General features: G+C 69.9%; 1 protein-coding gene across 5 annotated transcripts in view; it reads left to right on the forward strand.

Moving 5' to 3' along the window:
- The first annotated feature begins 465 nt into the window (after positions 1 to 465).
- CACNA1A (calcium voltage-gated channel subunit alpha1 A) overlaps positions 466 to 21,345 on the forward strand; it is a 38,890-nt gene continuing 18,010 nt past the window's right edge. For 2 of the 5 annotated variants that reach the window (XM_075525785.1, XM_075525784.1), the window contains exons 1-31: positions 466 to 1,559; positions 5,620 to 5,726; positions 6,199 to 6,338; positions 8,543 to 8,634; positions 8,720 to 8,872; positions 9,349 to 9,536; positions 10,337 to 10,440; positions 10,523 to 10,638; positions 10,713 to 10,769; positions 10,889 to 10,978; positions 11,838 to 12,047; positions 12,119 to 12,231; positions 12,950 to 13,062; positions 13,389 to 13,520; positions 13,656 to 13,728; positions 13,827 to 13,944; positions 14,037 to 14,104; positions 14,196 to 14,302; positions 15,377 to 16,111; positions 16,336 to 16,694; positions 16,825 to 16,963; positions 17,052 to 17,181; positions 17,708 to 17,767; positions 17,838 to 17,944; positions 19,296 to 19,395; positions 19,471 to 19,631; positions 19,699 to 19,839; positions 19,921 to 20,122; positions 20,220 to 20,384; positions 20,873 to 20,983; positions 21,251 to 21,334. In XM_075525785.1, the coding sequence (XP_075381900.1) occupies positions 1,274 to 1,559; positions 5,620 to 5,726; positions 6,199 to 6,338; positions 8,543 to 8,634; positions 8,720 to 8,872; positions 9,349 to 9,536; positions 10,337 to 10,440; positions 10,523 to 10,638; positions 10,713 to 10,769; positions 10,889 to 10,978; positions 11,838 to 12,047; positions 12,119 to 12,231; positions 12,950 to 13,062; positions 13,389 to 13,520; positions 13,656 to 13,728; positions 13,827 to 13,944; positions 14,037 to 14,104; positions 14,196 to 14,302; positions 15,377 to 16,111; positions 16,336 to 16,694; positions 16,825 to 16,963; positions 17,052 to 17,181; positions 17,708 to 17,767; positions 17,838 to 17,944; positions 19,296 to 19,395; positions 19,471 to 19,631; positions 19,699 to 19,839; positions 19,921 to 20,122; positions 20,220 to 20,384; positions 20,873 to 20,983; positions 21,251 to 21,334 (4,761 nt within the window). In that variant the 5' untranslated portion in view covers positions 466 to 1,273. Of the gene's footprint in view, positions 1,560 to 5,619; positions 5,727 to 6,198; positions 6,339 to 8,542; positions 8,635 to 8,719; positions 8,873 to 9,348; positions 9,537 to 10,336; positions 10,441 to 10,522; positions 10,639 to 10,712; positions 10,770 to 10,884; positions 10,979 to 11,837; positions 12,048 to 12,118; positions 12,232 to 12,949; positions 13,063 to 13,388; positions 13,521 to 13,655; positions 13,729 to 13,826; positions 13,945 to 14,036; positions 14,105 to 14,195; positions 14,303 to 15,194; positions 16,112 to 16,335; positions 16,695 to 16,824; positions 16,964 to 17,051; positions 17,182 to 17,707; positions 17,768 to 17,837; positions 17,945 to 19,295; positions 19,396 to 19,470; positions 19,632 to 19,698; positions 19,840 to 19,920; positions 20,123 to 20,219; positions 20,385 to 20,872; positions 20,984 to 21,250; positions 21,335 to 21,345 lie in introns of all 5 variants that reach the window. The other 3 variants (XM_075525782.1, XM_075525781.1, XM_075525783.1) reach the window with 2 other exon arrangements.

Below are 21,345 nucleotides of genomic sequence, written 5' to 3' on the forward strand. Positions count from 1 at the left end.
CACCCCACACCCCCACTCAGCACCCCGCACCCCACTCAGCACCCGCACCCCAGCAGCACCCCGCACCCCACTCAGCACCCCACACCCCAGCAGCACCCCACACCCCACTCAGCACCCCACACCCCACTCAGCACCCACACCCCACTCAGCACCCCACACCCCAGCAGCACCCCACACCCCCACTCAGCACCCCACACCCCACTCAGCACCCGCACCCCACTCAGCACCCCACACCCCAGCAGCACCCCGCACCCCACTCAGCACCCGCACCCCACTCAGCACCCCGCCCCCCCCGCCCTGCCCCGGCCCCGGCGCTGCCCCCCGCCCCCCCCAGCACCGCGCTCGTTTTAGCCCCAACCCGGGCGGCGGCGGAGGAGGAGGAGGAGGAGGAGGAGGAGGAGGAGGCGGGGGGAGGAAGAGCCCCGCGGGCAGGCAGGGGGGAGGAGGAGGAGGAGCAGGAGCAGGAGCAGGAGCGCGGAGGCTCTGCCGCAGCCCGGGCCGATGGGCCCCGCCGCCCCGCTGCTGCCGGGGGGCTGACGGCGACCCCCGCCCGGCCCCGCCGAGCCCCGGGGGGGGACAGGCTCCCGCGGCGCCGCCGCCTCCCCCGCGATTTTTTTCTTTTTTAATTTTTTGGGGTTTTTTTTTTTTTTACATCATTTTTCTTTCGGCCGATTTGGCATTTTTTGGGGGGGGGGATTCTTGTCCCCTCCCGCCCATGCTCCGGGCTGCCCCGCGGTGCCGCTCGGCGGCGGCTGCCGGGGGCGGCGGGACGCGCTGACCGGGCGCGGTTTTTCTCGCCCCCCCCCCCCCCCCGCCCCCCCCCCGCCCCGAGGCCGCTCGGAATTGGCGCAGCCGGGGCCGCCGCGCTGGGGGAGCTGCCGCCGCCCCCCCCTGCTGCATCGGGGCACCTCGGCACCCCCCCCCCCCCGGGCACCGGCAGCCGCAGCGGCGGGACACCCCCACCCCCCACCCCCCCCGCCTCCACCGGGGGGTGCCGCACCCCCGCCCCCCCTCCCCGCTGCCGGATTGCGGGGGGGGGCAGCGCCCACCGGCCCCCGCCGCGGGGGCGCAGAGGAAGGATGCCCGGGCCGGTCCCCGCGCCCACCGGCCCCGCCGCCGCCGCCGCCTGAGCGACCCCCGGGCCGGCCGGGCCGGCCCCCGGCCCCCCCCGCCCTCCCCCGCCGCCGCCGCGGTGGCGGCCCATGGGATGTGATGAGCTCCTCGCCGGCGCCGGCCTCAGCAGCGTAAGCCCCGGCCCGTCGCTCTCTGCAGGATGGCTCGCTTCGGAGACGAGGTGCCGGCCCGCTACGGGGCCGGAGGCGGCGGGACCGGAGGCCCCGGGGCCGCGGCGGGGGGCCGGGGCGCGGGGGGCCCGCGGCAGGGCGGCCCCCCCGGGGCGCAGAGGATGTACAAGCAGTCGATGGCCCAGCGAGCCCGCACCATGGCTCTCTACAACCCCATCCCCGTCCGGCAGAACTGCCTGACGGTCAACCGCTCCCTCTTCCTCTTCAGCGAGGACAACGTGGTGAGGAAATACGCCAAAAAGATCACCGAATGGCCATATCCTTTGGGGACCCGCGCCCCGCCGCCCGCCCCCGGCCCCCGGCCCCCCTCCCCGGCCCCCGGCCCCGTGCCACATCCCTGTCCCCATCCCTCTGCCCTGCACCGGCTCCCCGGTGACCCCATTCCCCTGCCCTGCGTTGGGGTCCCTGTCCCCCTGGCATGTCCCCATCCCCTGCCCTGCATTGGGGTCCCTGTCCCCCTGGCATGTCCCCATTCCCCTGCCCTGCGTTGGGGTCCCCGTCCCCCTGCCACGTCCCCATCCCCTGACCTGCATTGGGGTCCATGTACCCCTGGCATGTCCCCATTTCCCTGCCCTGCATTGGGGTCCACATCCCCCTGCCATGTCCCCATCCCCCTGACCTGCGTTGGGGTCCCCGTCCCCCTGGCATGTCCCCATCCCCTGACCTGCGTTGGGGTCCCTGTCCCCCTGCCATGTCTGCATCCCCTGACCTGCATTGGGGTCCACGTCCCCCTGCCACGTCCCCATCCCTCTGCCCTGCACCGGCTCCCCGGCCCCGTGCTGGGGACCCCATTCCCCTGCCCTGCATTGGGGTCCCCGTCCCCCTGCCATGTCCCCATTCCCCTGCCCTGCGTTGGGGTCCCCGTCCCCCTGCCATGTCTGCATCCCCCTGACCTGCGTTGGGGTCCCCATCCCCCTGCCATGTCCCCATTCCCCTGACCTGCGTTGGGGTCCCCATCCCCATGCTGGGGACCCCATTTCCCTGCCCTGTGTTGGGGTCCCCGTCCCCCTGCCATGTCCCCATCCCCTGACCTGCATTGGGGTCCCCATCCCCCTGCCACGTCCCCATCCCCCTGACCTGCATTGGGGTCCCCATCCCCCTGCCATGTCCCCATCCCCCTGACCTGCATTGGGGTCCCCATCCCCCTGGCATGTCCGCATCCCCTGACCTGCATTGGGGTCCGCATCCCCTGCCATGTCCCCATCCCCCTGACCTGCGTTGGGGTCCCTGTCCCCTTGCCCCCCTCCAGCTCCCCATGCTGCATCCCTGTCCCCAGCCCCCTGCCCTGCAGTGGGTCCCTCTCCCTGTGCTGGGGTCCCCATCCCTTGCCCTGTCCCTGTCCCCATCCCCGTCCCCCTGCCCTGCGCCCACCCCTCTCCATCGCCCCCGTGGCCGTGCCCCCTCCCAGTCCCTGGCCCTGCCCGGCAGGTTTGGGGGGTCCAAGCTCATCCTGGGGGGCTGGGGGTAGGGGAACCCCATTGCACCAGTGTCTCCTGGTGCCCTAATTTGGGGGGGGGGGGCTGACCTGGCACCCCCATGTCCCTGCACCCCTCGGCACTGGGCTCAGCCCCCCCAGTGCCAGCAGAGCCCGTCTCCATCACGCCGGGGTTCCCCCGGACTCGGGGTGTCCCCAGGTCCCCCTCCCTCCCCAGGGCTGACCCGCTGGGGCGTTTGGGGGTGCGGGGCCGTTTCGGGGCATTGCTGCGGGGCTGCGGCTCCAGCCCTGCTGTCCTTGGGTACCTCCTGCCCCGTCCCCCCCCCTCCTGCACCCCAAGACCCTCGGCTGGCAGCGGCACCCCAAAAGGGCCACTGTCACTGCTCCTCGTGGCGATGAGGGCCCTGCCACAGGCTGGGGGGCACAGCGCGGTTTTGGGGTGCTGCCGAGGGAGCCGCAGGCTTGCTGCTGGGTCCGGCCCTGCCGTGCGGCTCCCCCGAGCCTTTTGGGGACCCCCCTGACACCGGGGGGGGTTTGGGCAGTGGGTGCTGCCGGTGCCCCACTGGGCATGTGCGCCGCAGCCGCGGTGCTGTGGCGATGGGCGGCGGGGGGATGCGTCCGGCGCAGCGCCGAAATGTCGGCCCCGGTGCGGGGACGGTGCTGCCGGCGTGGGGAGCAAATCCCGGGGGGGGGTTTTGCCGCGTGGAGGCAAATCTGCTGGTGCGTGGCCATGCCGTGCCATGCCGCAGCAGGACAGGCACTACCGGCAGCACCGTGCTGGCTGTAGCATCCCAGGGGCCGGATCCGGTGTCCGGCACACCGAGGCCCGCCATGCCAGGCCCTGCCTTTGGCACCGAGCGGGTGTCCCCACTGCTGCGTGCGAACCGGCTCACCGTGCCGTGCCGTGGGGAAGGGGCTTCGCGGCGGCGGGGAGGGGTGAGCGCGGAGGAGCCGTGGGCGAGGGCTGCTGGTGTCGCAGCGGGTCGGTGGCCGGTGCTGACGTCCTGCCGGGTGTCCTGCCGGGTGGCCGGGGCTGCCGGCGAGGCGCGAGCAGGGCTGGGGCTGCCGTGCTGGGGGTGCCGGGGGTGCCGGGGGTGAGGGCAGCCCCGCCGGCAGGCGCGGAGGGGGCCAAGGGTGATGCATCGCGCCACCCACCCCGAGCCCCTGTGGGCCCCATCCTGCGGGCGTGCGGAGCCTCCCCCACCGTCACGGCGGCCCGGGCACGAGGAGGCGGCAGGCTCCGTTTGGCCGTGGGGGATGCTCCCACGGCACCCCAAAGCCCGTCCCGCCAGGCACCCGCACTTCGGCTCCCCGCAGCGGGCGGTGGCACGGCCCCGCTCGTGGCCGGCACGGCACGGGGGGCCGGCGGGCGCTGCCTGACCCCCGCGGGGCTGCCCCAGGGAGGCTGCGCCCCGGCTCGGGGGCAGAGCTGGCCCCGGGTGCAGGTCCCCACAGCCGGAGAGCTGTGCCGTGCCAGATAGCTGTGCCGGATAGCCGTGCTGTGCCAGCTAGCCGCGCTGTGCCAGATAGCTGTGCTGCATCGCTGTACTGTGCTGGATGGCCGTGCCGGAGAGCTGTGCTGCCCCGGATAACTGTGCCGTGCCAGATAGCTGTGCCGGATAGCTGTGCCATGCCGGATAGCTGTACCGGATAGCCGTGCTGTGCTGGACAGCCATGCCGTGCCAGATAGCTGTGCTGTGTCTAATAGCTGTGCCAGATAACCGTACCGTGCCCGATAGCTGTGCCGGATAGCTGTGCCACGCTGGATGGCTGAGCGGAATAGCCATGCTAGGCAGCTGAGCTGTGCCGGGTAGCCCTGCCATGCCAGATAGCCGTGCCAGGCCACACAGCCGTGCCAAATGTCCGTTCCACATAGCCATGCCAGGCCAGATAGCCGAGCCGTGACGGATAGCCGTGTTGTGCCAGGCCACATAGCCATGCCATGCCAGATAGCCGTGCTGTGCTGGGTAGCTGTGCCATGCCAGATAGCCTTGCCGGATAGCCGTGCCATGCCGGATAGCCATGCCGCGTCAGGCAGGGGGGCCAGTGGCCGTTCCCCACACCTCAGCTGCGCTGCAGAGCGGCGGGGAGCGGGATCCAGTCCCGTCTTTGTGTCTGTCGTTGCCACCGGCGCGACCTCGGCCGAGCCCTCAGCCCCAGCCGTGGGGCAGCTCTGCCGGGGTGCCCAGGGGCTGCGGCACCCGGTGGCTGCGTGGGGCTGGTGGCATGACCTGGGTGCGAATGGGGGGGGTCCCACTCTGCGGCCACGTAACGCGGCGCAGAACTTGCCACGGGGCTGCAGGACTGGGGGTCTCGAACCCCCGCAGCTTGCCCCAGCCCCTGCTCGGCCACCGCCGCCGCCGACCCCGCGGTGCCGGGGCCATGGGGCAGGGTACGGGCACGCTGCTGCCACCGCACCCCGGCACTGCTGGCCGGGATGGGGGCTGCGCTCACCGAACACAGACCCCAAAGCGTGCACGGGTCCCGGCGGCAGCACCGCACGAGGACGGCATCCTTGCTTGGCAGCTGGTGGGGCCGGGCGGGTGCCGTGTAGGTCTCCCCGGGTCCCGCTGTCGCCGAGGCGCTTTGATCGTTGCCGGCTCCCGCCGGGCGAGAGGCTTCGTGCCGAGGAGCCGGGGCCACCGGGTCGCGCCTTTGATGGGGAAATTAATGAGCCACGGAGCACGTGGGCGCTGGTGGCAGCCGGGCCCCGCGTCCCTGCCGCCAACCGCCACCGGCGCGGGGGGTTCCCCAAGCCCCCTTCCCTTTGGGCACCCCGCCAGCCCCTCTCCTGCCTCGGTTTCCCCAACCAGCCTGGTTTGGGGAGACCCCAGGCCCCCGCGGGCTCAGCCCAGCTGGGTTTTCCTTGACTCGGCCGCACTCCTTTTGAATACATGATTTTAGCCACCATCATCGCGAACTGCATCGTCCTGGCACTGGAGCAGCACCTGCCCGACGAGGACAAGACCCCCATGTCAGAGCGGCTGGTGAGCGCGGGGCTGGCGGGGGGCTCTGGCGAGGGTCTCCGGCCACCCTGAGGGCTGCATTGAGGGTCCCTGGCCACCACAGGGCCTCCGGCGAGGGTCCCTGGCCGCCCCGGGGGCTTGGACGCGGGTCCTCGACCACCCCGAGGGCTCCAGTGAGGGTCCCCGACCACCCTGGCGTGGGCGGCAGGACTGGGGCTGGCTGCCAGCCTGCACCGCGCACAGCTGGCACCCGGCACACGGTGGCCGCGGCTCCCGGTCCCCCCAGACCTTGCCGGCGTCCCAGTTTCCTCCTTGCTGGGAATCTGGGCCACGCCAGGAGCGGCGGCCGCCTCCGCCCCGCGGCACCTGGGGAGGGTGGGGGGGGACGGGGCCAGCGGCTGCCCCGGATGCCCCCTCGCCCCACGGGCTGGGACCATATGGGGGGTGTCCCCACGTCCCCCGTCCGGCGGCCTCACGCCTGTCCCCGCCCCAGGACGACACGGAGCCGTACTTCATCGGCATCTTTTGCTTCGAGGCGGGGATCAAGATCATCGCGCTGGGCTTCGCCTTCCACAAAGGCTCCTACCTGCGCAACGGCTGGAACGTGATGGACTTCGTGGTCGTCCTCACCGGGTGAGGTCCCCGTCCCGCCCGCCCGGGGACACGGAGGGACGCGCCGTCCCCCCCCGCGGTGGCTGCGCGTGCGTGTGCACACACATGTCGGCCCTGCGCCCTTCCCCGCGTGTAGCAGACCCACGCGTGTGCGTGCAGGCGTGCGAGCTGTAGGACCCCGCCCGCATCGTGGAGTGTGCGCGTAGAGAGGATGCGTGCGCACACGCGTGCGCGCGTACACGTGTGCACACGTGTATGCGGGGCCCCTGTGCATGGGGCTGCACGCGCCAGCGGCCCCGGGCGTCACCAGTGCCTGCTGGGCCGGGGCCGGGCGAGACGTTAATTATCGCCTGCGGCGCTCGTCCTGCTTCCCCGGCGGTAGCAAGTGCCTCTTAGCGCTGTCACAATATTTCCCCCTGCCGCCACTCACCGGCCCGGCACCCGCACCCGCACCCGCCGCCGGCGCTTCAGCGGCAGCCCCGACTCCCCAGCCCTGGAGCGCCCGGCTGGCCGCTGCCCCCCCGGCCATGGCACCCTGGCCCCAGCCCCTCCGCCGGCTGCCACGTGTCCTGCGTTCGCCCTCCTGCCGGGAGAGCCAGTGGGGAAACTGAGGCAGGGAGCAGCGGGGCTGTCGTAGGTCAGAGACCCGGCTGTCCCCTCTGCCTCCTGTGTCCCCTCGAGCACTCGGCCACATCGGGGGCTGCTCTGGCTGCTTCCTCCTGCTCTGCACCCCTTGCTCCCCCCTTGCTCCCCTCCGGCACCCCTTGCTCCCTGCCTGCTATCCCCTGCACCCTGCACCTCCCCTGCTCTCCCCCGCTCCCCCCTGCACCCCCCTTGCACCCTGCTCCCACCCCGTACCCCTCGCCCCGGCCCTGCCCGTGTGAATGAGCCGTGGTGTTGCCGGGGCAACGGGGATGAATGAACCGGGGGGGCCCACAGCAGGATGAATGGGGCTGAATGGGGGTGACTGGGGCTGAATGGGTGTGACTGGGGCTGAATGGGGCTGAATGGGGCTGAATGGGGGTGAATGGAGGTGACTGGGGCTGAATGGGGGTGACGGGATGAATGGGGATGAATGGGGGTGACTGGGGCTGAATGGAGGTGACTGGGGCTGAATGGGGGTGATGGGGCTGAATGGGGGTGACTGGGGATGAATGGGGCTGAATGGGGGTGACTGGGGATGAATGGGGATGAATGGGGCTGAATGGGGGTGACTGGGGCTGAATGGGGGTGACGGGATGAATGGGGCTGAATGGGGGTGACTGGGGCTGAATGGGGGTGATGGGGCTGAATGGGGGTGACGGGATGAATGGGGATGAATGGGGGTGACTGGGGATGAATGGGGGTGATGGGGCTGAATGGGGGTGACTGGGGGTGATGGGGCTGAATGGGGGTGACGAGGGCTGAATGGGCGTGGCTGGGGATGAATGGGGGTGATGGGGATGAATGTGGCCGGCCGGTTGCCATGGTGACAGGCAGTAGGAGGGGACCCTCTGTGTGGTCGGGGGGGGCCATGGGGCCGGCAATGGGTCCCCAGGGTGCTGGGGTGCGTCCGGGCACCTGGGTCCCTCCGCTGCCACCCAGGTCCTCGGGGACCCCGCGGGCTGGTGCTGGCCGGGGGCTGTGAGCCCCCAGGCCGGGCCTGGCTCTGGCATCAGCACTGGCAGCGCCGCCGCGCTCGGCCCGGAAAGGCTAAATATAGCCCAGCACTCCCGCCCGCGCTTCCAGCACCGGCTCCCGGCCCTGACGGCACGGCCGTGGGCACGTGGCCATGCGGCTGGGACGTGGGGGCTCACGGTGGCCATGATGGCACAGCCGTGGGCACGTGGCCATGCGGCTGGGACGTGGGGCCTCACGGTAGCCGTGCCGGTGTAGCCGTGGGACACGTGGTGGCCCATGGAGGATGTGTGGCTCTGCTGGGATGCGGGGGCTCTTGGTGACTGTGACGGCATGGCCCATGGGGGGCACGTGGCCGGGCTGGGACATTGTGGCTTTTGGTGGCCGTGCTGGCACGGCTGTGGGGGGCGCCTGGCCGGGCTGGGACGCGGTGGCCCACGTGGGACGTGTCTGTGGTGGGACACAGCGGCCCGTGGGGATGTACGGCCGTGCTGGGACACCGTGGCTCTTGGTGGCCACGGCGGCACGGCTGGCGGGGGTCCCCAGCCACGCCGGGGTGCTGGCTGTGGTGGGGGGTCCCCGCCCGCTGACCCCCCTCTCGCCCGCAGCATCCTGGCCACGGTGGGCTCCCAGTTCGACCTGCGGACGCTGCGGGCCGTGCGCGTGCTCCGGCCCCTCAAGCTGGTCTCGGGGATCCCAAGTGAGTGGCGTGGGGATGCCGGGGGGTCCGGGGGGGTCCAGGAGGGTCTGGGGAGTCCGCGGCCGCTCAGCCCCGTCTGGCGCAGGTTTACAAGTCGTCCTGAAGTCCATCATGAAGGCGATGATCCCGCTGCTGCAGATCGGCCTCCTCCTGTTTTTCGCGATCCTCATTTTTGCAATCATAGGATTAGAGTTTTATATGGGCAAATTTCACACCACCTGCTTCGACCTGGTGACGGGTAGGTCTGGCCCCCCCAAACCCCCCAGATCCGCCCCCCCCCCCGCACCCCCCCCTCACCCTGCCGCAGTTTCCCCACTGGGGAGGGCTCAGAGCCGTGGGGACGCCGTGGGGACGCCGTGGGGCTGGGAGTGGAGCCAGGGGCCGTCTCCTTCCCCCCCCGCCCCCCCCCCAGCTCCCTGGGCCCGTGGCCCGCGCCCGATATGGAACGGCCTAATTACTTCTCTCCCCTGATGAAGATGCCGTTAATTGGCGGGAGTTATTTCTGCACGGCAGCCGCGTCAGCACCGTGGTTGGGGGGGGGCCGAAGGAGGCTGCGGGGGGGACACGGGGGGGTCCGGCAGCCCCGTGGGGGTCACCCCCAGACTCCAAACTCTCCCGGGTGAACGCAGACCTGGGGGGGGGTGATGGACGGGGCGGGGGTCGAGGCTGGGGGTGGGGCAGGAGCGATCCCCGGATCCGTGCCCCCCCCCCAAGACGAGATCAAGGTGGAAGTCCCCTGCGGGACGGACGAGCCGGCCCGGATCTGCCCCAACGGCACCAAGTGCAAGAAGTACTGGGAGGGGCCCAACTACGGCATCACCCAGTTCGACAACATCCTCTTCGCCGTCCTGACCGTCTTCCAGTGCATCACCATGGAAGGGTGGACAGACCTCCTCTACTATGTGAGCCCTGGCGCCGCGGGGATGGGCACCGCTGCGGGGTCCCCCCCCGGGTCCCCTCTTTCTGCAGCGAAGCCCCCTGAAGGCTCGCCCATCCCCGAGGGGGTCCCCAAGGTGTCCCGAGGGGTTCCCAAGGTGTCCTAAGGGGGTCCCCCGAGGTGTCCCGAGGGGGTCCCCAAGGTGTCCCAAGGGGGTCCCCAAGGTGTCCTAAGGGGGTCCCCCGAGGTGTCCCGAGGGGGTCCCCAAGGTGTCCCAAGGGGGTCCCCAAGGTGTCCTAAGGGGGTCCCCAAGGTGTCCTAAGGGGGTCCCCCGAGGTGTCCCGAGGGGGTCCCCAAGGTGTCCCGAGGGGGTCCCCGCTTGCCGCTCCCCTGCTCCAACCCAAGCAGGTGCACGTGGATGAAGACAAATGGGGTGCAGCCCCCCCCTCCCCAAAAGTAGGAGGCGGTTTGCAGAGGGAGGGGTCACCGTGCAGCAGGAGGGTACCCCAAAAAAAGGATGCTCGGGTCCCCCCTCTGCCAGCAGCCCCGAGTCCTGCAGGGACGCTCTGCATCCCCCTTGGCCCCCCATGGCTCCCCTGGCCCCACATCTCCTCCCATGGCCCCCCCGTGCCCCCCATGGCCCAGCGTGGGGTGGGGAGCACGCCTGGGGGATTTGGGGTGCCACCAGCCCTGGGGGGACGCCGGAGCCGCTGCGCTGCCCTCCGTCCCTTGCCTGTATCCAGCCACCGTGCCCTGCCCCGGCTCGTGGGACCCCCCCGGCTCGAGGGACCCCCCACCCCTGACCCCTCCTTCCCCCCACCCCAGAGCAACGATGCCTCAGGGAACACTTGGAACTGGCTGTACTTCATCCCCCTCATCATCATCGGCTCCTTTTTTATGCTGAACCTAGTGCTGGGGGTGCTGTCCGGGTAAGCGGTGGGGGGGGGCTCGGCAGGAGGCTCGGCAGAAGGGGGGTGCCCACCCCGGCCCCCCCTGATGCCGGCCCCGCAGGGAGTTTGCCAAAGAGCGGGAGCGGGTGGAGAACCGCCGGGCGTTCCTGAAGCTGCGACGGCAGCAGCAGATCGAGCGGGAGCTCAACGGCTACATGGAGTGGATCTCCAAGGCGGGTGAGGGCTGCGCCCCCCACCCCCGGGACCCCCGCGCCCCCCCCGCCCCACTGAGCCCCCCGCTTTTCTCTCAGAAGAAGTGATCCTGGCGGAGGACGAGACCGAGGGAGAGCCCCGGCACCCCTTCGATGGTAAGTGCCCTGCCCCGGCGCGTGCCCCGGCCGGGCGGGCGGCCACCCCGGGGTGGGGGGGTCCCGGCGGGGACCCCCGGGTGACGCCCGCCTCCCTCTGCCCCTCGCCCCTGCGGGAGCTCTCCGGAGGGCCACCATCAAGAAGAGCAAGACGGACCTGCTGAGCCCTGAGGATGCCGAAGAGCAGCTGGCCGACATCTCCTCCGTGGGTGGGTGGGGGCGCGGGTGCCCCCGGCCCGGGGTGATGGGTGGGGGGGTGATGGGTGATGGGTAGGAGATGACCACAGGTTGGGGGTGATGGGGTGATGGGTGGGGTGATGTGTGATAGGTGGGGGGCTGGTGGGTGATGGGGTGACGGGTTGGGGGGTGATGGGGTGGTGGGTGATGGGGTGGTGGGTGATGGGTGATGGGTGATGGGGTGACAGGTTGGGGGGTGATGGGTGGTGGGATGATGAGTGATGGGTGGGGTGGTGATGAGTGGGGGGGGTGATGGGGTGGTGGGTGATGGGGTGATGGGTTGGGGGGTGATGGGTGGTGGGATGATGAGTGATGGGTGGGGTGGTGATGAGTGGGGGGGTGATGGGGTGGTGGGTGATGGGGTGATGGGTTGGGGGGTGACAGGTTGGGGGGTCATGGGTTGGGGGGTGATGGGTGGTGGGATGATGAGTGATGGGTGGGGTGGTGATGAGTGGGGGGGTGACGGGTTGGGGGGTGACGGGTGATGGGGTGATGGGTGATGGGGTGATGGGTTGGGGGGTGACAGGTTGGGGGGTCATGGGTTGGGGGGTGATGGGTGGTGGGATGACGAGTGTTTAGTTGGGGGGGTGATGGGTTGGGGGGTGATGAGTGATGGGGTGACGGGTTGGGGGGTGACGGGTTGGGGGGTGATGGGTGGTGGGATGACGAGTGTTGGGTGGGGTGGTGATGAGTGGGGGGGTGATGGGTTGGGGGGTGATGGGTGATGGGGTGATGAGTGGGGGGGTGATGGGTTGGAGGGTGACGGGTGACAGTTCGGGGGGTGGGCGGGTGATGTGGTGACGGGTGGGGGCTCCCCCCCGCGCCCCGCAGGCTCCCCCTTCGCCCGTGCCAGCCTCAAAAGTGCCAAGCTGGAGAACGCCACCTTCTTCCACAAGCGGGAGCGGAGGATGCGCTTCCACATCCGCCGCATGGTGAAAACTCAGGCCTTCTACTGGACCGTGCTCAGTCTGGTAGCGCTCAACACCCTGTGTGTTGCTATCGTTCACTACGACCAGCCAGATTGGCTTTCCGACTTCCTCTGTGAGTGCCCCCCCGCCCCCCCGCCGCCCCCGCCCGGCCCCCAGCCCCCCCTCATTCTCTCTCCCCCCCAGACTATGCAGAATTCATTTTCTTGGGACTCTTTATGTCCGAAATGTTTATAAAAATGTACGGGCTGGGGACGCGGCCTTACTTTCACTCGTCCTTCAATTGCTTCGACTGTGCCGTGAGTCCGGCCCCGGCCCGGCCGCTGACCGGCAGGAATGGGATGGGGACGGGGTGGGGTGGGATGGGGTGGGAATGGGATGGGAATGGGGAGAGGATGGGGACGGGATGGGGTGGGAATGGGATGGGATGGGGATGGGGACAGGGAGAGGATGGGGATGGGGAGAGGATGGGGACGGGATGGGGTGGGATGGGGATGGAGAAGGGGATGGGGAAGGGATGGGGAAGGGGTGGGAAGGGATGGGGATGGGGACGGGATGGGGATGGGATGGGACAGGGATGGGGAAGGGGTGGGGAAGGGATGGGGATGGGGAAGGGATGGGGATAGGATGGGACAGGGATGGGGAAGGGATGGGGATGGGGAGAGGATGGGGAGGGGATGGGGATGGGGATGGAGAAGGGGTGGGGAAGGGATGGGGACGGGGAAGGGATGGGGATGGGATGGGACAGGGATGGGGAGAGGATGGGGAAGGGATGGGGAGGGGATGGGGATGGGATGGGGATGGAGAAGGGGTGGGGAAGGGATGGGATGAGGACAAGATGAGGATATAGAAGAGATCAGGATAGGGATGGGATGGGGACAGGATTGGGGACAGGGTACGGATGGGATGGGGACAGGATGGGGATGGGATGGGGACAGGATGGGGACAGGGTACGGATGGGATGGGGGCAGGATGGGGATGGGATGGGGGCAGGATGGGGACACTGCCCCCCCCCAGGTTATCATCGGAAGCATCTTCGAGGTGATCTGGGCTGTTGTGAAGCCGGGAACATCCTTCGGGATCAGCGTGCTACGAGCTCTCAGGTTACTGCGCATTTTCAAAGTCACAAAGTAAGTGCTGACGGGTCGGGCGCCGCTGCTCCATCCGTCCGTCCGTCCGTCCGTCGGTCTGTCTGTCCGTGTCTGGGGTCTGCGAGCACAGGCGCGGTGCGAGCGTGAGTGAGCGTGTGGATGCACGCAGCCGTCGTGGGGTGCCGAGCTGCCGTCCCTTGTCCCCTCATCGTCCCCGTGTCCCCCCGCCGTCCCCACGTCCCTGTGTCCCCTCGCTGTCCCCGTGTCCCCTCCCTGTCCCCATGTCCCTTCGCGTGCCCTTGTCCCCCTCTGTCCCCGTGTCCCCGGTCCCGCCGCGGCCCCGCAGCCTGGCTCTGCCCTGGCAGGTACTGGGCTTCCCTGAGGAACCTGGTGGTCTCCCTCCTGAACTCCATGAAGTCCATCATCAGCCTCCTCTTCCTCCTCTTCCTCTTCATCGTCGTCTTTGCCCTTTTGGGGATGCAGCTCTTCGGGGGACAGTGAGTAACTGGGCGGGGGACGGGGCCCCCCGGGACCGCCCTGGCCCCCCAGCGTGGGATTGTCTCTGTGCCCCCCGGTCCCTGCTGGGGGGCACCCGGCAGGGGTGGGGCTCCCACCGCTGCTCCCCCCCCCAGGTTCAATTTTGACGACGGGACCCCTCCCACCAACTTCGACACTTTCCCAGCAGCAATAATGACGGTGTTTCAGGTAGGGACCCCGCCGTGTCCCCCCCCCCCCGGGGCTCCCGAGGAATTGGGGTGCCAGGGGGGTCCCCGCTGCCCCCGCGACTCCTTCCCCCCTCCCAGATCCTGACGGGCGAAGACTGGAATGCGGTGATGTATGATGGGATCAAATCTCAGGGCGGCGTCAAGGGGGGGATGGTTTTCTCCGTCTACTTCATCGTCCTCACCCTCTTCGGCAACTGTATCCTCAGGGTGCTGGGGGGATCCCGGGGGGGGTCCGGGCCGGGGCGGGGGGATGCGCTGGGACCCGCTTTGCCTTGACGGCGCACCCAGACACCCTCCTCAACGTCTTCTTGGCCATCGCGGTGGACAACCTCGCCAACGCGCAGGAGCTCACCAAGGTGAGGACCGGTGCCGGGGACATGGGGCGGCCGCCCCTGCCCATCGCCCGTGGCCTCGGGGCTGGCCTGGACACGGCGCGGGGCTTTGCAGGACGAGCAGGAGGAGGAAGAAGCCGCCAACCAAAAGCTGGCGCTGCAGAAGGCGAAGGAGGTGGCCGAAGTGAGCCCGCTCTCCGCAGCCAACATGTCCGTCACCATGTAAGTGCATCGTGTGCCCAGCTCCGTCCCTGGTTCCATCCCCATCTCCGTCCTCGACTCCATCCCTGCCTCCATCCCTGGATCGGTCCTTGGCTCCATCCCCAGCTCCATCCCCGGCTCCATCCCGGCTCCATCCCCAGCTCCGTCCCAGCTCCATCCTGGCTCCATCCACGTCTCCGTCCTCAGCTCCATCCCCGGCTCTGTCCCTGGCTCCATCCCGGCTCCATCCCGGCTCCATCCACATCTCCGTCCTCGGCTCCATCCCGGTTCTGTCCCCAGCTCTGTCCCCACCTTCATCCCCAGCTCTGTCCCCAGCTCTCTCCCCGGCCCCAGCTCCATCCCGGGCTCCGGCCCCAGCTCCGTCCCCAGCTCTGTCCCCAGCCCCAGCTCCATCCTGACTTTGTCCCCAGCTCCATCCCAGGCTCCATCCCCAGCTCCGTCCCCAGCTCCATCCTTGGATCCATCCTTGTCTCTGTCCCCGGCTCCGTCCCCAGCTCCATCTCTGCCCCGTCGCCAGCTCCATCCCGGCTCTGTCCCCAGCTCCATTCTGACTCCCTCCCTGGCTCCATCCCCAGCTCCATCCTCGGCTTCATCCTCAGCTCCGTTCCTGGCTCCATCCTCAGCTTCGTCCTCGTCCCTGTCCCAGCTCCATCCTTGGCTCCATCTGGGCTCCGTCCCAGCTCCATCTTGGCTTCATCCCCAGCTCCATCCCCAGCTCCATCCTTGGACCCAATCCTTTGTCTCTGTTTCCGGCTCCATCCCCAGCTCCATCTCTGCCCCATCGCCAGCTCCATCCCGGCTCCGTCCCTGACTCCTTCCTCAGCTCCATCCCTGGATCCATCCTCGGCTCCATCCCAGCTCCATCCCAGCTCCATCTTTGCTTCATCCCCAGCTCCATCCAGGCTCCATCCGGGCTCCATCCCCAGCTCCATCCTCAGCTCCATCCCCGGCTCCATCCCCGGCTCCATCCTCAGCTCCATCCCGGCTCCATCCCGGCTCCACCCCGGCTCCACCCCGGCTCCGTCCCAGCACGCCTCCGGCTCTCCCGACACGGGCTGTGGCTCCCCGCTGCAGGAAAGAGCAGCAGAAGAACCAGAAGTCCTCGAAGTCGGTGTGGGAGCAGCGGACGAGCGAGCTGCGGAAGCAGAACCTGCTGGCCAGCCGGGAGGCCCTCTACAGCGAGCTGGACCCCGAGGAGCGCTGGAAGGTGCCCTACGCCCGCCACCTGCGCCCCGACATGAAGACCCACCTGGACCGGCCGCTGGTGGTGGACCCCCAGGAGAACCGCAACAACAACACCAACAAGACGCGCCCCGGCGAGCCGCCGCTGGAGCCCCGCTTCGGCCAGCCCCGCGCCGAAGAGCTCCGCCGGCAGCTGCGCTACCCCGACCCCGGTGGCCCCCGCCCTGGGGACCCCCCCGGCCCCGACGGCCGCCGGCCCCGCAGCACCAGCCGCGAGCCCGAGCGGGAGCCCAGCCAGGAGCGTGCCTACGCCGACGCCGAGCGCCTCAAAGCCCTCGAGCGCCGGCACCGGCCAGGTGGCAGCCGGGACGGCCGCGCTGGCTCACCCCAGCCTGAGCGCGAGCACCGGCGGCACCGGGCACACCGACGGGCAGCCGAGGAGGGCGAGGAGGGCGGGCGGCCCGAGCGGCGGCCGCGGCACCGGGAGGGCAGCCGGCCGGTGCGGGGCGAGGGGGACGGGGAGCACGGGGATGGCGAGCGGCGCCGGCGGCATCGGCACGCCACGCCAGCCGCCTACGATGGCGAAGGCAAGCGGGACGACAAGGAGAGGCGGCACCGGCGGCGGAGGTGAGCGGGGTGGGCAGGACCCCCTGGGGCTGGTGGGACCCCCCTGGGGCAGCAGGTGGGACCCCCATGGGGCTGGTGGGACCCCCCAGGACCAGGGAGCTCCTCCGGCTCCCGGGGGGGACCCGAATCCCCTCTGGCCTTCCCGGCTCAGCACCTGCCCTGGGACCTGTGCCGGCGGTGCCGGGCGGTCCCCTCTGAGCCCCCTCCCCTCTGCCTCCCCCCAGGGAGAACCAGGCCCCCGGGGCGCCGGCCGGCCCCACGCTCTCCACCACCCGCCCCATCCAGCAGGACATGGGGCGCCGGGAGCCCCCCGTCGCGGAGGACATCGACAACATGAAGAACAACAAGCTGGCCACCGCCGAGCCCCCCGTGCCCCCTCCCATGGGCAACCACACCGCCTGCCCCGCCGGGGCCCCCCCGCGCCGGCCCCCCACCACCCCCAACCCCCCCCCCGAAAACAGCCTGGTGGTCACCAACCCCGGCACCCACAACAACCCCGCCAAGGGCGGGGGGAAGCCGGAGCACACGGCCGTGGACATCCCGCCCCCCCTCCCGCCGCCCCCCACCAACGCCCTGGTCCAAGGTAGGGGACCCCCCTGGGCTCTGGGGGTGCAGGTGGTCTGGGGGGGTCCCTGGGGGAGCCTGGGGGTTGGGGGGGGGGGGTGCGGGCGGGGGGGGGGGGTCCGGGGGCCGTGACACCGCCGCTCCCGCAGTGAACAGGAACGCCAACCCCGAGCCGCTGCCCCGCAAGGAGGAGGAGGAGAAGAAGGAGGAAGGCGACGGGCAGGAGGAGAACGGCCCCAAGCCCATGGTGCCCTACAGCTCCATGTTCATCCTCTCCACCACCAACCCGTGAGTGCCGTGGGGGGCTGGGGGGGGGCCGGGGGGGGGGTCCTGGGGGTGCCCCTCGCCCCCCACACTGTGCCCCCCCCCCCCCCAGGTTCCGCCGGCTGTGCCACTACATCGTCAACCTGCGGTACTTCGAGATGTGCATCCTGATGGTCATCGCCATGAGCAGCATCGCCCTGGCCGCCGAGGACCCCGTGCAGCCCAACGCCCCCCGCAACAACGTGAGCCCCCGGCCCCCCGCCCCCGCAGCCGGGCACTGTCGGGGGTGGCGGGGCTGAGCCCCCTCCTCACGGCGCTGCTTTGCAGCGCGGGGCGCCCCTAAAACAGCACCCGGGGCTGTGCCGAAATGGGGTCCCCCGCCTTGTCCTGCCCCTGAGTCCCTGCCCATGGCCCCAGGGTGCAGGGGGGTGCCGGGGGGTCCCACAGCCATGGAGTGATGGGGGGGTCCCACAGCCCCGGGTGCCAGGGGGTCCCAAGGTGCCAGAGGGGTCCCACAGCCCCAGGGTGCCAGGGGGGTCCCACAGCCCTGGGTGCCAGGGGGTCCCAAGGTGCCAGAGGGGTCCCACAGCCCCAGGGTGCCAGGGGGGTCCGAGGATGCACGGGGAGGGGGGGGTCCTGCAGCCCTGGGGTGCCACAGGATCCTGGGTGCCACAGGGTCCCTGGTGCCAGGGGGTCCTGGGTGCCAGGGGGGCTCAGGGTGCCAGGGGGCCCCAGGCATCTCCCCCCACCCCACCTCCTCCCCCCCAGGTCTTGCGCTACTTCGACTACGTCTTCACGGGCGTCTTCACCTTCGAGATGGTGATCAAGGTGAGCGGGGGGGGGTACGCGGGGCGGGGGACCCCCCCGGCACCCCCTCACCCCCCCTTGCCCCCCGCAGATGGTGGATTTAGGGCTGGTGCTTCACCAAGGTGCCTATTTCCGGGACCTGTGGAACATCCTGGACTTCATCGTGGTCAGCGGGGCGCTGGTGGCCTTCGCCTTCACGTGAGTCCCCCTCGGGGACGCAGCGGGGTCCTGGCAGGGGTGGGCACGCCGGGGTCCCCCCACGCTTGGAGGGCGGCGTTGGCACTGCGGAGGGGGACGGGGGGATGGCGGGGAGGGGATGGAGACGGCAGGGTCTTGCCTCTCCCAGTGCCTCCCAGTGCCTCCCAGTGGGGCCGTCCCAGCTCCCCCCCAGCCCCGCCGGGGTCCGTCCCGCGGCGGCGCGGCCGCTTGCCACCCGCCCACTGCGTCCGCTGTCCGGCTGTCCGCGCTCTGCTGTGTCGCTTGACGTCCGTCCTCGGCCGCTTGCCACCGCGCTGTGTCGTCCTGTCACCGTCCCGGTGTCCCCGCGCCCCGGCAGCGCCACCCCCGTGTCCCCGGGCAGGATCAGGCCCCGGTGCCCGTGCGGCCGAGCAGCCGCCCCAGCGCAGAAACCCCAGAGCAGTGAGCAGGGCTGGGGTAAACGCTAAATAAATAGGAGGATTCCCCTAGCAAAGGATGAGTAGCCTTTTAGTAAGGGATGAGTAACCTAGTAAGGGACGAGGAATCTCCTAGAAATAGGTGAGCATCCCCCTGAGTAAAGGGTGAGCATCCCCCGAGTGACTGAGCATCCCTCGAGTAAAGGGTGAGCATCCCCCGAGTGACTGAGCATCCCCCAAATAAAGGGTGAGCATCCCCCGAGTGATTGAGCATCCCCCAAATAAAGGGTGAGCATCCCCCGAGTGACTGAGCACCCTTAAAGTAAAGCGTGAGCATCCCCTGAGTAATTCGGCGTCCCCCGAGCAAAGGGTGAGCAAAGCGTGAGCATCCCCCGGGTACCTGAGCATCCCCCCAAGTAACGGGTGAGCAAACCCGGAGCAGACCCTGAGGACCCCCCGGACAGCCGGGATCCCCCCGTGGCTCCCCAGCCTCTCCGTGGGAAGCGGCCGGCGGGGCCGGGGGGCGCGGGCGCGGGGCGGGGGCCGGGCTCTCACCGTGCCTTGTCTCTCCCCTTCCTCTGCCACCGGCCGCAGGAGCAGCTCACGGTAAAGTCTTTCTGCCTTCGTCTCCTGCCCGTCTCCGTCCTCGTGCTCTCCTCGTGCTCATGGTCGCGCCTCGCTCCCCCACCCCCGCCCCCCTCTGCACCCCCCCATCCCCCCCGCCAAAGCAGCCTCAGGGACGGGGCCATGGGAATCGCACCGGGCTCTCCCTGGCGTGTGATGAGTGTGGGGGGTCTCAGCCTCCCGCTTGGCCGGGGAGGGGACCGTCACCGCCGGGGAGAGGAGGGGACGGAACCGCCCGGGGTCCTGCCGGGATGCCAGGGTGCCCCGAGCCGCCGTGCCGGGGGCCCCACGTGTCCCCGTCCCCCCCGCAGTGGCAGCAGCAAGGGGAAGGACATCAACACCATCAAGTCCCTCCGTGTCCTCCGTGTCCTCCGGCCCCTGAAGACCATCAAGAGGCTGCCCAAGCTCAAGGTGGGCGAGGGGGCAGATGGGGAGCGTGGGGGGGGTCACAGCCGGCGCCGACCCCTCCCCGGTCTCCCTCCCCAGGCCGTCTTCGACTGCGTGGTGAACTCCCTGAAGAACGTCCTCAACATCCTCATCGTCTACATGCTCTTCATGTTCATCTTCGCCGTGGTGGCCGTCCAGCTCTTCAAGGGCAAGTTCTTCTACTGCACCGACGAGTCCAAGGAGTTCGAGAAGGACTGCAGGTATGGCCCGGCCGGGCAGGGGTCCGCTGCCCCCCCCGCCCCGTCCCACCACCCCCTCCCCTCCCAGGGGGGAATACCTGGTCTACGAGAAGGACAACGAGGTGAAGGCGCAGAAGCGGGAGTGGAAGAAGTACGAGTTTCACTACGACAACGTCCTCTGGGCGCTGCTCACCCTCTTCACCGTCTCCACCGGCGAGGGATGGCCGCAGTAAGGGCGCGGGTACCAGGGGGGATGCAGCAGCAGGGACACCGGGACCCCCACCCCGTTCCTGCCCTCGTCCCACCGCAGGGTCCTCAAGCACTCGGTGGATGCCACCTACGAGAACCAGGGTCCAAGCCCCGGCTACCGCATGGAGATGTCCATCTTCTACGTGGTCTACTTCGTGGTCTTCCCCTTCTTCTTCGTCAACATCTTTGTGGCCTTGATCATCATCACCTTCCAGGAGCAGGGGGACAAGATGATGGAGGAATACAGCCTGGAGAAGAATGAGGTGCCACCTCCGGACCCCCCCTCCCCACGATGCCTTTCGGGGAGCCCCCGGCCGGGCCGGGGGTTGGTGACACCCACCCTGTCCCCCCGCCCCGCAGAGAGCCTGCATCGACTTTGCCATCAGTGCCAAGCCCCTGACACGGCACATGCCGCAGAACCGGCAGAGCTTCCAGTACCGCATGTGGCAGTTCGTGGTGTCGCCGCCCTTCGAGTACACCATCATGGCCATGATCGCCCTCAACACCATCGTCCTCATGATGAAGGTCGGCGGGGAGGGGCTGGGGGTCCTGGGGAGCCCCTCTGGGTCTGTCCCGTCCCTGTCCCTTGGGGGCTGTCCTCAGCCCCTGGGACCTATGGGTGTCCCCTTGGTCCTGTCCCCTGGGGTTTCTCCTTCTCCCCTGGGCCTTTTCCCTGTCCCCTGGGCCTGTCCCTGTCCCCCTGGATCCGTCCTATCCCTGGATCTGTCCCTGTGCCCCCTTGATCTGTCGCCATCCCCCTGGATCCATCCTGTCCCTCCGGGACCTGTCCTGTCCCCCTGGAGCTGTCCTGGAGCTGCCCCTGTCCCCCTGGAGCTGCCCCTGTCCCCCTGGAGCTGTCCTACCCCTGGATCTGTCCCTGTGCCCCATTGATCCATCCCTGTCCTCCCAGGACCCATCCTGTCCCCCAGGACCCATCCTACCCCCGGGATGCACCCCTGTCCCCCCGGGAGCTGCCCCTGTCCCTGTCCCCATCCTCCGTGCTGTCCCCCCAGTTCTACGACGCCTCGGACGCCTACGAGAACGTGCTGAAGATGTTCAACAATGTCTTCACCTCCCTCTTCTCCCTCGAGTGTCTCCTGAAGATCATGGCCTTCGGCGTGCTGGTACGTGCCACCGCGTGCCAGGGACGGGGACCCCGGGGACCACAGGGGACCACAGGGGACTGGTGCCACGCGTGTGGCCCTGGGGCATCCCGCGCCGCACCGGCAGGACCCTGGGAGCCAGTGCCCGGGTAGTTGTGGGATCCCGGGAGCCAGTGCGTGGGTAACCGCGGGAGCCGGGGAGCCGGTGCACGGGCGACCGTGGGCTGCCGAGAGCCGGCACGCCAGCGGCGCCGCTGCCCCGCGTCCCTCGTCCCCTTCCCTTCGCAGAATTACTTCCGCGACGCCTGGAACGTCTTCGACTTCGTCACGGTCCTGGGGAGCATCACGGACATCCTGGTGACGGAGTTCGGGGTAGGTGGGAG

This window comes from Mycteria americana, chromosome 28, assembly GCF_035582795.1.
Source record: "Mycteria americana isolate JAX WOST 10 ecotype Jacksonville Zoo and Gardens chromosome 28, USCA_MyAme_1.0, whole genome shotgun sequence".
Lineage (NCBI taxonomy): Eukaryota > Metazoa > Chordata > Aves > Ciconiiformes > Ciconiidae > Mycteria > Mycteria americana.